General features: G+C 42.6%; 1 protein-coding gene across 2 annotated transcripts; it reads right to left on the bottom strand.

Moving 5' to 3' along the window:
* Positions 1-1,330: 1,330 nt before the first annotated feature.
* Positions 1,331-10,100, bottom strand: esr2a (estrogen receptor 2a). 2 transcript variants are annotated; one of them, XM_071539644.1, is made up of 8 exons: positions 9,691-10,100; positions 8,752-8,918; positions 7,825-7,941; positions 6,574-6,888; positions 4,053-4,191; positions 3,407-3,540; positions 2,547-2,730; positions 1,331-1,589 (listed from the first exon to the last, which is right to left on the bottom strand). In XM_071539644.1, exons 1-8 carry the CDS (start codon positions 10,098-10,100, stop codon positions 1,331-1,333), a joined length of 1,725 nt encoding a protein of 574 aa, XP_071395745.1. The 2 variants fall into 2 exon arrangements, with proteins under 2 accessions (XP_071395745.1, XP_071395746.1); XM_071539645.1 differs by having other exon boundaries at positions 8,752-8,912.
* Between the last annotated feature and the right edge of the window lie 3,293 nt (positions 10,101-13,393).

The following is a 13,393-nucleotide window of genomic DNA, read 5'->3' as shown; positions in this document are numbered from 1 at the left end:
ATCTGTCAGTGAGTGTTTAACCCGTTTCCAGTTTTTACAGGAGACAACTGAATGGACACGATAGCAAGCTAGCAATAGCGGCTGAATCTGCCAGACTATTCTTTATGTTGAGTTTATACAGCTGTAGATTAGGCCAAATTCATGACAGTAGACAAGAGTCTACCAAATTTAGCACTATTTGAGACTGGACTTACCAACTACTTATAATGTTACTGAATGGATCTACACTCACGCCACAACAATCGTTTTCAGATATCTCTCTTTTTCTAGCCTGGTTGTTATATTTTTACTTGTGCACAGCCAGTTCTCCAATGGACCTCCATGATGGCACCAGCCAGGGTTGATAGGAGATTTGTGACACAACTGCAGAACCTCTATTAGGGTACCACAAAAGCAGTGAGAACCCTCCACATCTTGATGTGCTTGAATGGTTACAAAAGCCATTATGCAGTTGCTGTGCCTCCGTGTCTTCACTTACTGTCTGTCTCTAATGTTATTGTCTAGTTGTTGCTTTATTATCCCTGGTAACAACATCTCAGGGTTTGTTAAGACTTTGTCTCCTAACATGATCACCATGATGATCAGTGCTTTATGCACCTTCTGCCCCATTTTCAGACACTTCTTGATTGTCTTTTCTCTAAGGACAAAAAGAGGTTTACTATCCGTAATGTAACTAGCTGCTAACATCAGCAGTTTCATGGCAGTGAAACATACATTTAAATAATTACTGGTCCCACTGGCCAAATCAGGCCAAAAACTCATTGAACTTACTGTTTCACTCTGGTCTGAAGTTAAAATCTTTAGCTTTAACTTCATTAAAGAGTAACTTAATCTTAATCTTTACACTTAATCTGTGTAAAGCCTGACATCTAATAGTAAAAAGCATGCTACTGAAATTGCCATCTGATATTGGCTGATCTTTGGTATCAGGTGATGTCACCACCTGTTGTACTCTATAGAAGGTGACATCACATGACACCGAAGATCAAGAGTAAAGATACTCTTTAATGATTTGAAAAAATCACCAGAATTGGTACACTGAATATTTGAAAGCATATTATTTGACAGTGGGATTTTCCAAACTCATGCCAACTCCCTTAACCACTCAATCTTGAGAGATCACAGAATTCACCATTTTGCAGATGGTTCCAGTAAAATTTCTCTCCAATCATCATGTCAACTAGTTTTGTGCAAAGCAGAGTGCAGCATTGCTAAACATTAGAGCACAGAGCAAGGCTGCATTGCACTTAAAACACTTTGATGCATTTGAACTCTTTTGACAGCAATTAGACAGGTGTAAAAAACCCTGTCGCTCTGCTGGCTGCACTGACTACTGGGGTTCATCTCCATTGCTGCTGGGAGTCCAGGTATTTGAGGGGCCGCTGCCAGAGCTGCGGGGCCGCGGAGGAAACTCCGTCTGCTCCGTCTGCTCCGTCTGCTCCGTCTGGTCCGTGGACTCCTCCTGGGGAGGCTGGCGAGACAGGCGGGAGCTGTGCATGATGTGGGCGTCCAACATCTCCAGCAACAGGTCATACAAAGGCACCATGTTCTTCATTTTCATGCAGTGGAGGTGGTCCATGCCTTTGTTGCTGCACAGGTGACAGGCAGGAGAAAGGACAGGGACAGAGTAATGGAGGACGGCTCGCTGGCGGCTTTTCTGTCATAATGACTTTTGGGATTGACTGGGATGTAGTCCAATCATGATGATGGGGAGTCATCATGTCTTGGGGGAAGATGTTGTAACGGTGACATTTGGCTGTGAGGACTATATTGTGGCTTTGTTCAGCATGGGGACTACAAAATTGCTGCACACTAATGGTTGCAGTTCTATTTCCAAGTCAATATCTCAGGAACTGAGAAAACTAGCTCACTAGACTCTTCCATTGACATCCATATGTAATTTTACAAGGGGTTATGAATAGAGCTGGGCGATAATTCAATATTATCGTTTATCGTCTTTCAGTGGAATCATATCGTGATGATATGAAGATATTTTGATATCGTGACACACATTTCTGCTGTCTAAATTGATGATGACAAGCAAATTTTTACTTAAAAACTCTCATAAAATGAGGTATGGTAGGAATATTATTTGAATATTTCTGTTTTGTTTGACATCACACCTAACATTACCATTCGATTCAATGAGATGAACATTCATTTGATTATTTAACGTGATTTTGCAAACATGAACCATATCGTGATATATATTGATATCGAGAAAAATCCTTATGATTATCATGATATTGATTTCAACCATATCGCCCAGCCCTATGAGACAATATAAGCCATCAAATACGGTAAAAAGTTAGTAACTGGATAGTTTTGGTGACAATACATTGATACTTTTGACATTGTTTAGGATGGACAGACTACAGACGGAGATAAAACAATGCTAAAGTACTGCAGAACCAAAGACCTGATCCTGCAAGCAAATACCCACCGTCAGCTCGTTTTATGAAAGGGCTGCAATGTAATTAGAAACTTTCGACTTTTCCACGGGCAATAACGGTGCTAGGGAAAAAAGCGACTGGAGGTCCTTATACCTGGCGTGGCGTATGTGGGAGAGCAGCATGAGCAGGTGGGCGAGGCGGGTGTACTGCTGGCGGAAGGTGAGGCCGGTTTTGGCGATGGCCCACACCAGCGCGTCCGTCACCGCGTCCAGCAGGTGCAGCAGCTTGGAGCGACTCTGCAGCTCCTCGCCGCCCTCTGAGGAGCTTAGGCACATGTCTGGCAACACACACACACACACACACACACACAGAGACATGCACACATTTGTGCAGAAAACACACCGCATGTCGTTTTACTACAGTTTAAGGCCTGTACACTGGCATGGACTCATCGACGTTAGATCTTTGTCCTCTCTCGTCCCTTTGGTTTCCTTTTGGTATAAAGCATCACAGACCGGCCAGATTGGTAAACATCACCTTAGATTTATCTGTTTTGAAGTTCTCAAAATTCAAACACTTACCTCCTGCTGCCATTTGGGGCCGCCAACGTGTGAAATTGCATGGAGCAGCTTTAAAGAGGGTTTTTTAATAGGACGCGACAACATTTAACCCTAACCTCATTTAATTAAATACAGAAAAGACACAAATAGCTCCCCAACGTAACCACTCATAATAGAGGACCTGACCCAACTCACTCGTAAACAGGTACCTCCTGTTACTCAGTGCATTCGACAGAGCGAATGAGAGCAGAGACGATGACTCAAGCTATACACAGTGTTCCCATTAAGGTTTTTCACTGGTGAGTTATTTAGCCGGTTCCCCTTGCCAACCCTCTGCAGACTCACAAAGAGATAGGATTACAGTCTGAGGCACCAATCAAACACTCGACCGCGGTTTCACATATGGGTGCATCACACACACACACACGCGCGCACACTCACTCACTCACTCACTGGAGTTAAGGAGGATCATGGCCTTGAGGCAAACGTACTCCTCCCTCTGCAGCTTGAGCTCTCTCACCCTGGACGTGGCGGCCAGCAGCATATCAAAGATCTCCACAAAGCCCTGGACACAGCTGCCCTCGTCTCTGCCGGGGCAACACACACACACACACACACACACATTAACAATTACTTGTGCACACGCCACAACTTCCAAGTTAGGCAAAAAACATCTGATGAAAATTTGTAGTGAAGTGGCATACCCACTGGCATATATTTCACTAGGTTAGTCCCACTGCCAAGAAGCAGTACAGTATGTTATAGTCACAATGGAAAATTACTTTTTCACTTTGTTAGCAAATTTCCAATGCCATAATATACACCGAATTAACAATAAATGCCAAAAAACATTTTGTATTTTTATGTCAAAATCCCATTACTTTTACTTCCTGGAGACCAGTAGGCGTACATAAAAACTGCTACCAATAACGCCATCACAATTTTTTTAACAGGCCACAAAATAAAAAAAACAATACCAACTTTAGATTAGTGTAGTCCTTTAAAGGAATATAGTTTTGGAGAGATTGTCCAGTCCAATAAAAACAGGCAGTTCTTCCTGCCAGTCAAATGGGAACAGGAGATGTGAGCATGGTGTTACCTGCTCAGGCTAAGGTCGGGGGAGAAGATGAGTTTCCCCGGATGGTCCACAGACCGCCACATCAGTCCGATTATCAGCACCTCCAGCCAGCAGCACTCCAGCAGGTGCACTTGGTCCAACAGACCGAGCTCTATAAACCCTGGGGAAAAGAAATCAGGTAAGATCTGCAGCACATATACCACAAACAATATAGGCATTGGTTATGCTTACTTCTAATACGGGGGAAGAAATGATGATCCCAATAGTAATATGAGGACTGCTCACCACCATGTTTTTTGTTGACATCAAAATGTACCCATAATGCTGTGAGTTTCCGTGCCACAGTAACTTGTTTAATGAGAGAGGTTTCTCATTATCAGAGTGTGAGCTTACCTGGTTATTCTGATCTGATTCTGAAGTTATGATGTTTACATGCATCGCCCCAAAACCAGGTTACATGAGTAACTGGGTAAACAACGTAATTCTCTGTGTATGTTAATGTAGTCTTTGACAAGTATGGCGTACTGTCACAGTCTGTGCTATTATCTGATTTCAGGCTGAGACCTGCTCTACCTGCCAAGGGCACACAAACATCCCACTTTAACGTGAGGTAAATGGCTGCAATGCTTTTCAGCCCACAGCTGAAATCAACATCCAGTGAAGTAGCAGCAGTCATTAAATGTTGTCATATCATGCAGACAGGCAGTCTGAATCAATCAGCATGTCTAATAAACAGAGACATGTATTCTGAAAACACTTGGGTCACAGCTCATCCAATTCCAATTTCAACACCGCTACTCAATTTTGGAATATTGAGCCTCGAATGATAGCATAAAGCAAGGACAATTACTCTGTGTCTGCCCAAGATAAGTCATTACACTAAACCGCTCACTGCACACTAATATAACCTGACTTGTAAACAAGAGGACATTCAGCAACACTGAGCAGCTCTGCAGGGATGTAGAAAAAGATAGGAGTGAAATAATATCCGGATATGCTCAATTTTTATCTTGCTGTTATTTGAGCTACCATATCCATTTTTAAAAGATGCTTTGTGTAATCTGCCAGTAAAACAAAATAAGCAGCGAGTCTCCAGTGAAATATACTTTACTGTTTAACTAGGATCCCTATTTGTCATTTCGATGATGAGGCGACACTGATGAAAAATGAATGCTAGAAGAATCTAACTTTTGTCTTGTAGTTGCTGTCCAAAGCAGAGATGTTTAGATGTCCACAAATATCTGATTTCATAAGCAAAAACTTCAATATAGATAGAATAGATTCACTTTTGTTGGGTTACGAAGCCAGTCTTAAGTTTTTAGGAAACATTTCTAGTGTAACATTTCTGTGTAAGATTTGAGAAAAATGGAAAACTGATAAACAATGCATACGCATGGACAACTAGAAAGAAAGCTGGCAAATGAACAAGGATATACAAAAAAATGTGTCACTGTCTTATTTCAATATAAGCTTGCGACTTGTATGTATTACTGGAGATCAATAAATGACAGCAAAATATTTATATAATGCTCTAAATGTAAAATTGAAAATTATTCACTGCTTCGTGCTTTTTGGGAATGTAGAGAGGTTCAACATCTGTGGAAACATGGCTGCAGAGGACATTCATAGAACTAATATAAAGTATGCATCATCATTGATTTGGTAAAAAAGCTCTTATTAAAGAACTGGAAATGAACCAGATGCTCCACTGTGCAAGAATGGAAATGGTATGGGAGAGAGGGGTAAGTTGACCCTGTGGGTAAGATGAGCGACCCCTTGTTCCTAGATGACCATATAAAAAATTTATTGTGATCACAGATTAAAGAGGAGTATTTCTTTCTGAATCTGTGATGGAGGAGAGCACATGGTGACCCAGGTAAAAGAATTTGATTGTTTCTGTCAGGTTAATTTCATCATGGCGAATATGTCATGATTCTTCTGTCTAAATGGAAGTCGATTCGTTTAAGGCTTTATTAAATATTAATTTAAAGCTTTATAAGATGCAATATAAGGTCATGAACTTAGCATAACAGTGGGCCTGAGTTACTGTGCGAAGCAGTTTTGTCAAACTGGTGGTTGTGGGGTAAAATGTGGGGCAAGGTGAGCCAATGGCTCAGCTGTGGAAAATGATTTATCTATGGATACCTAACAACCTTAAGTTTACATTGCAAGTACTGTTTGAAATAAATACAAAACAGGATAGCAGTTTTTTAAATGAACTATAATTATTGATATTGTTTATGATTACAAAACAATATTTTTTCATCCTTGAAAATAGTTTAAAGATAATTTCAGGCAGTGAAAAAGAACAATATACAACATAAATTTAAGGCAGAAGATGACAAGTTACAAGTACAATAAAAGTGCTATTAACTCTGTGTTCTTCTTTAAAATCAGTGTCCGGGTGAGGGAGCAGGCTGGCCACTCTGCTACACACAGAGGAGGTTCCATCCAACAGACAAAACAATTTAATCAGTGAATGGAATAACAGTTACTGTGGTACAACAGGTACACATACACACACACACACACACACACTAACCTGGAATCTTCTTGGCCCAGCTGATCATGTGAACCAGCTCCTTGTCAGCCAGGTTGGTGAGCGACATCATGACGTTTACCTCGGTCAGCGGCCTCCTCATGTCCCTCATGAGGTAGATCTCCGGCGGCTCCGCCTCCATGATCCGCTGAATCAGCTGCTCTGGGGTCAGCGCGGGAGGGCGGGGCTCGTTTAGCGAACCGGCCGCCGGTCCGGTCAGCGCCTCCCTCTTTGGTCCGTTGGGCCCGCCCCGCGACGAGAAGCGGGTCGCGCGCCTTATCTGGGGGCTCCGGTAGGTTCCACGCTCCCTGCGCATACCTGAGCCACAGAAAACTATTTTTTGCTGTTGCCATGTGTCAAAAATCTTACTTTTTTATTTTCATGTTATAACTTAAGTTGAAGTGTTACATAGTCCTCTATAGGTTGAGAGAATTCTGTGTTACAAGCACTACTACCATCTAACTACCATCATAAACATTTTTTCAAAAAAATTCTAAAACTGACCCAAACAAATTTGAATATATATTTATTAGATAGCCTATTTATTGCATTGGTTATTGCACACAAAGTTAAAAGCTCATACAGGCCTTATAAACAGGGGGTGGGTCATACTGCCAAGCTCTTAAAATCCCCCACAGTTCCCAGCAATCTGCTCCACTTCAAACAGCTGCTGAATTGATTGATTTTGCATGGAAGTGATGAACTACTACCGTTTATGGCTGTTAGAGTAGGGATGATGGTTTCTCATCATCCAGATATTGGTCTGGGTATGAAAAGGAGGGGGACAAGCTGGCACCGGATAACAATGGGATGGTATGAACAAACACTACTGTTATCTGATAGAGCTACAAGAGTGTAGGGTTTGAGCAATATGGGTTTTCGAAGGCAGATACCGTTATTTTTGTACTGAAGCTGCCATTACCAAACATAATGTCTTTCAATTTAACCATTTTCATGCTAAAAATTACAAATACTCAGTGTTTCCCCTTCAGAACTTTATTCTTGTCAGGGTGGAAAAGCCTCTGAAACAGCATTTAGACCATCATGGGACACTAAAACTCTCCATTTAAACCCACACTAATACAATTCTTTTAGCAGCTCTTTAAGGCAGACTGACCCACCACACCTAGTGGATACCTAGTCAAGATACAGTTCCCTGTTCGATGGGGGCAGAAAAAGATGTAAAATGTGACAACTCCTGAATGAAACAGAAGGGTAATAATCAAATAAGGTAGAGATCAGAGAGATACAAACCACACTTGGTCATGCCAACTTCATAACATTTGCGAAGGCGACAGGCCTGGCAGCTCTTGCGGCGGTTCTTGTCTATAGTGCACTGATTGGTCGCCGGGCAGATGTAGTCGTTGTGTCCTGAAAGAGAGAGAGAGAGTAGTTGTAAGAAGAGGGGGAGAGGGGCAGAAAGGGAAGCCCAAGACAAGTGTGAGGGAAGACCAAGAAGAAAAAGACAGGGGAGGGAGAGAGAAAAGAGAGGGATCAGGGGAAAGAAAGGCGGAATCCCAACGTCCGGACGTACTGTACGCACTTGGACGCACGCTTCCGCTGGGTCCACAAGGGCTTAGCGCCGTCTCACTGCAAAATCAGCAAGTGCTTAAGGGTTCTGCTCTCAAGCCTACCTTGTTTCTCCTTTTTTGACACCATTTCAAGCCTTTTCACCCTCTTGCACTCGCGCACTACACTGAACACACTGACCAAAGTCCACGAAGGCTCAGTCCGAAAGTCCGCGAGTCGGGAGTCCGGACATTGGGATTCAGCTAAATTGTCAGGCAACAATAAACCGAAGCACTTACCACCAACCATAAATCATTAAAAAGGGATTTAAATGGGTGTAATTGTTGCATTTTAGATAAATCTTCACATGAAGTTGGGGAACTTTCCAGTAAATACTTAGCTGTCCTACAGGAGCATTGCTTTCTTATCTGAACCAACTGAAGGCAAGATCCAACCTAAAACAGCAGTCCCATGTTATCCCAATGATCTTAGACACTTCACGACAAGACATGAATACGTTTCAAAACACTAAAAATGAGAGATTCAAGATTCCCATGATGGATTCGTTGGTTCCTAGATTTTAACGCTGCAGTAATAGATAGGATAGAAATAAGAATAGAGAAATATAAAGCTTTTCTACAATACAGGCACATGTGTGTTTTTGCGCCTCACCTTGGATGCTCCTCTTGAAGAAGGCCTTGCATCCCTCACAGGACCAGACCCCGTAGTGGTATCCCGAGGCGTAGTCGTGACACACGGCGCAGTAGTGGAGGTCTGCCTTCCCCCCCGACGACACCACAGCCTCCTCGCTGTCCTGGGAACGCCTCCGCATGCTCTTACTAACACACAAGGAGAGTCATTTCTCTTCAACACAAGAAACGCTTAGGAAAGAATAAGCAGTTGTTTAATTAAAAATGCCACGTGTTGCATTTTGTGTTAAACTTTGTGTGCATTCTTAAACTGAATGTAGTGTAATCAAGAGAGGATTCATCTATGAACCAGTTTTGTCTTGTTGTACCTAAAGCATTCGCTGGGAAAAAAACAATTTTTTCCAGGCACAGATTTAACCTTTACATTTGCCAGTGCCGTTTGGATGAAAAAGCGAGAGGATCAGGATTTCATGGTTACAAACACTGGGAATAAACAATGTGGCATTCGCCCATTCAAGGATGAATGTTTTCATCAGCCTTGCCAACTTGGCAATAGTGAATGCTTATGTAAGTAAACATCACAATCAAATTTGGATTAATTAGTTTCTAGTGGAAGGAAGGAGGTCGTGAGGTGTTTCCCCCAGACCATATTAGCATTTGTTGAATATTCAAGAAATACCCTTTCTGACTCATCTGAATTCAGTTGGGGGTATCTCAAATTGGAATTTTGATCCATCAAAAGTCGCTTTTCAATTAAAGTGGAAAAATGGAGATTTGTAGTTGGTATGTTCATTAGTGGAAAAGGAACAGACATCTATAAATCAGTTACAAGTAGTCAAAATGTAACTTTGACTGGTTAAAATGCAATGCTTATGTTTTATAGAAAGCTTATTTTATCATTCTGAGTGTGTTTAAATGTTAAAACGACTTGCCATACCCAGGGAGCGATGCACGATCCTACCTTTCCGTCAAGACGCTGTCCCGCGGCGACAGCTCCGCCCACGGACCGTGGATTGGCTGGCCGTGCTGGGGCCGGGACTGGGAGCGGTGCAGGGGTATCGGCGGCGCCACGTGGCCGTGGCCGTGGCCGGGCCAGAACACCGAGGGGCTCAGGGACTGGCGGACGGCGGGGCAGTCCGACAAGCTGGGGCCGGCGTACCCGAAAATAGCGGGACCGTAGAAAGGTATGGCGAAGTCGTGGCCGAGGTCGGTGTACGGGGACGGGATGCAGACGGGCTGGCCGCTTTCGAGGGACAGGCCGGGCGAGGAGGAGCTGAGGGCGGGGGACAGGACGCGAGCGCCGACTCGGCTGGAGTCCACCTCCTGGAGCTGCAGGAGGGGCTGCTGCCTCTCTGGGGACGAGGCAGACATCGCGAATACAGATGGTCTCAGTAGCACTAGATTTACTACATCATCGGCAAGGGATAAGGGAGTCTGGGATAGAGGCAAGTTTTTCCCTGGTGTAGAATGGACTATGGTAATGTCATTATCTACAACTACTGAAAAAACTGGCCCAGAATCACAGCAGATGTACAAGTAGGCTACCGGTGGCGTTCACTGCCAACCTACACAGGCCCGAGCAGTTTCATGTTACTCACATTATAAGTTCCACAGACTGTGACGCATGTGTCCGACCGGGTTTGTTTTTGACTCTGCTCAGCGGGATATGCTAATGTGAGGATGGATTACATCATCGACATGACTTGGACTGTCAGCGGGCGTCGATCTTGTAAGACAACCTGGAAACAAAACAGCGGTCCTAACCCGGAGCGGGGAACGGCCCTCCGAATGTTCAGCGGTCAATCCCAATGCGGCCATGGGGGTCAGACATCATCCAGTGGTGGCACGAAGACCCAGTCAGAGATGGAGGGAGGAGGGGGGAGGGGGGGGTCCACCTAGAGGATATAGAGGAAGGCACTGGTTAGAGGAAAATGACTGGTAGTGAAGTCAGGATAACTGACATTTCAGTATTGAATTTTGTAAATGTCTGATATGAAATGTGTTCTGCAAGCTGAAACTCTATTTCAACGTGGGGCGTATATGTACAGATTGGAGGAAGAAGAAGAAGAAGAAGAAGAAGAAGAAGAAGAAGGAGGAGTAGAAGTAGAATAAGAAGTAGGAGAAGAAGGAGGAGTAGAAGTAGTAGAAGAAGGAGAAGGAGGAGTAGAAGTAGGAGTAGTAGGAGAAGAAGGAGGAGGAGGAGGAGTAGAAGTAGAAGGAGGAGGAGGAAGAGTAGGAGAAGAAGAAGGAGGAGGAGGAGTAGAAGTAGTAGAAGAAGTAGGAGAAGGAGGAGGAGAAGTAGGAGTAATAGGAGAAGAAGGGGGAGTAGAAGTAGAAGAAGGAGGAGTAGGAGAAGAAGAAGGAGAAGTAGAAGGAGGAGAAGAAGAAGAAGAAGAAGAAGAAGAAGAAGAAGAATGTCAGAAAAATTATTTTAATATTACATTTTCACACAATGGTAGCACTATTCTTGCAACATTCATGCCAATATTGAGTCTAATTGATTATGGTAGTTAATAGTAGTTAGTAATAGGTAGTTCATTAATAGGACAAAAACTTGATGTGTGAACCAGAGTGGCTAATAGTGAGAATAGTGAACTTCCATTGCTGCAAGGTGGAATGTCTGAAAATGACAGGAGATGTTTCAGCAAGTGGATTAAGGAAGGATTTATAATGTAGACAGCTGGTAGATCAATGAATAACACACACACACACACACACACACACACGCACGGATCAAGCATGGGGCGGTCTAAGGACATGTTAGTCTACTCTTACAACATCTGTATATGTGATGACCCAGCAAATCCAGCAGAGTTAATCATTCATCAATCACCTTCAGTCAAAGTTGGCACACATTGTCTGTCACCTTGCCGGTATAAACCTCACTGCAGGATATCAGTACTTATCAAAAAGAAAAGTAAAATGAATCTTGCCAAATGGCTGAGGGAGGCTTGGTTTGGCCACAACCGGATCATTCTTAGGTGCTTATTGTACTGTGAGAGCTGCTGCTGCTGGTAAGCTTTTCAGCAAAGAAAATTGCCAATAATTAAACTCACAAAGCAGCAATTAGTACAAATGAAAATATGAGAATCAAGGAGATAGCTAGTAATCATTTGAAAGAAGGTGGAAGGTGCAAAAGTGAATAAATCAAAGTGTTTTTCCTTTCTTTTTTTTAATGAAATGAAGGTAAAACATGTGTAGAGAAACCTCTCTCCCAGCTGTGAAAACCAATTCTGGAAAATCGCACAAAACTAGAGTTGCAAAGGGAGATAATATTTCTTTTTTTCCATTTTGTGAATTTAAGGGCATTTGGGGAATTTTTAGATGCAAAAAAAAAAAAGCACCTTCCTTATTAAATCAAATGTGCTTTTCTACAAGCGTCCAGGCTTTTCACTGATTTGCAGGACGAGATCGGTGCCGCGTTGCCATCGTTTCTATCGCTCGACGCAGAGCAGAAGGCGGTGATCCATTTCATTTCAGACGCGCCGTGACATTTACATCCGGTTCGACTCGTCCAGCCGCCTGTGCGCCCGAGCCAAAGTGAGCTGGGAAGGGTTAGCCTGTCCGGTGAAGAGAACCTCAGCCTGCGGCGTGACAGGATGGCATGTGGAAGGCCGAGGCCACGTGGGACGCTTCCAAACCGCATCGCAGTGTCAACCCGGTGGGAAGGGACGGCGTGTCCTGAAGCCCGTCTGTCCTTCACATGCCACTCGTCTCTCGCACCAAGGTACGAAACAGACTCACAAATGCAAGAGTGGAGAAATCTGTGGCAATTGGCTGCCGTTTGAGCCATTGAGGATGAATTCAACACAATTAAATGACTCAAAAGATGTTCTTCACCAGGATGTTGCTTCATCAGAGGATGGTAGCTGGAAAGAATGCTGACCAATCAGTTTATTTTTTATGTTTCTCAGTTTGTTAACCTGTATTATTCAAGTTTATTAACCTGCGTTTCTCAGTTTATTAACTTGTTTCTCAGTTTATTAACCTGTGTATCTCAGTTTATTAATCTGTGTTTCTCAGTTTATTGACCTGTGTTACTGAGTTTATTAACCTGTAGGATTGGAGAAAGATGGGCCCGTGTGAGAAATTCTTCTAATCTAAAATGTGATTCTAGTGGCTTTTGTTATGAAAGAATTCTCTTCAGATTCTCCTTAAAAAAATCTTTTCTTTTGTCCTGAACTTTATCCAGTAGTGTCTCATAGTGAAATATGAGTACATAGATGAATTAAATAACATTTTTCTAAATATCCATAATAAAATCAACAGTGTAACTCTCCAAAGTTTGCCTCAAAATTCCCCCAAATTCTCAAAGTTTCCAGAATGTTACAACCCTACACAAAACACCAAATGCTTGCAAAATCAAGTTGTGTAAAAAAAAGCAACATTAAAGTAAAAGTAAAATTAAGTAAAAAATAATAATAATAAATATGAATAATGGTAAAATGTGGCAAAAGTTAAAGTAAAGTAAATAAAAACACACTCGACTCTTCTTATTCTATTATTCCAATGTTTGTATTTTTGCACCTTGAACAAAATCCCACAGCCAATGAACACTTTGCAAACAAATGCTGTTTACATCGCAAAATATCTGATATATGAAAGTTCAAGCTGTTACTAATTTATAATCAATTATTTTTCTTATTGATCACAAACAGCAGATG

This window comes from Centroberyx affinis, unplaced genomic scaffold, assembly GCF_046629955.1.
Source record: "Centroberyx affinis isolate AG114_WGS23_722 - 3 ecotype Tasmania unplaced genomic scaffold, CSIRO-AGI_Caff_v1 ptg003480l_1, whole genome shotgun sequence".
Taxonomy (NCBI): domain Eukaryota; kingdom Metazoa; phylum Chordata; class Actinopteri; order Beryciformes; family Berycidae; genus Centroberyx; species Centroberyx affinis.
Note: the sequence above shows the minus strand (reverse complement) of the source record. Positions and strands in the feature narration are given on the sequence as shown.

Bases quoted from the DNA above. Each gene is read 5' to 3' on its own strand.
- esr2a (XM_071539644.1), bottom strand. From the start codon at position 10,100: ATGTCTGCCTCGTCCCCAGAGAGGCAGCAGCCCCTCCTGCAGCTCCAG. The intron at 4,192-6,573 runs GTTAGTGTGTGT...TCTTTTCCCCAG, and splicing joins CTGGGCCAAGAAGATTCCAG to GGTTTATAGAGCTCGGTCTG. The intron at 1,590-2,546 runs GTATAAGGACCT...TCACCTGTGCAG, and splicing joins TCCCACATACGCCACGCCAG to CAACAAAGGCATGGACCACC.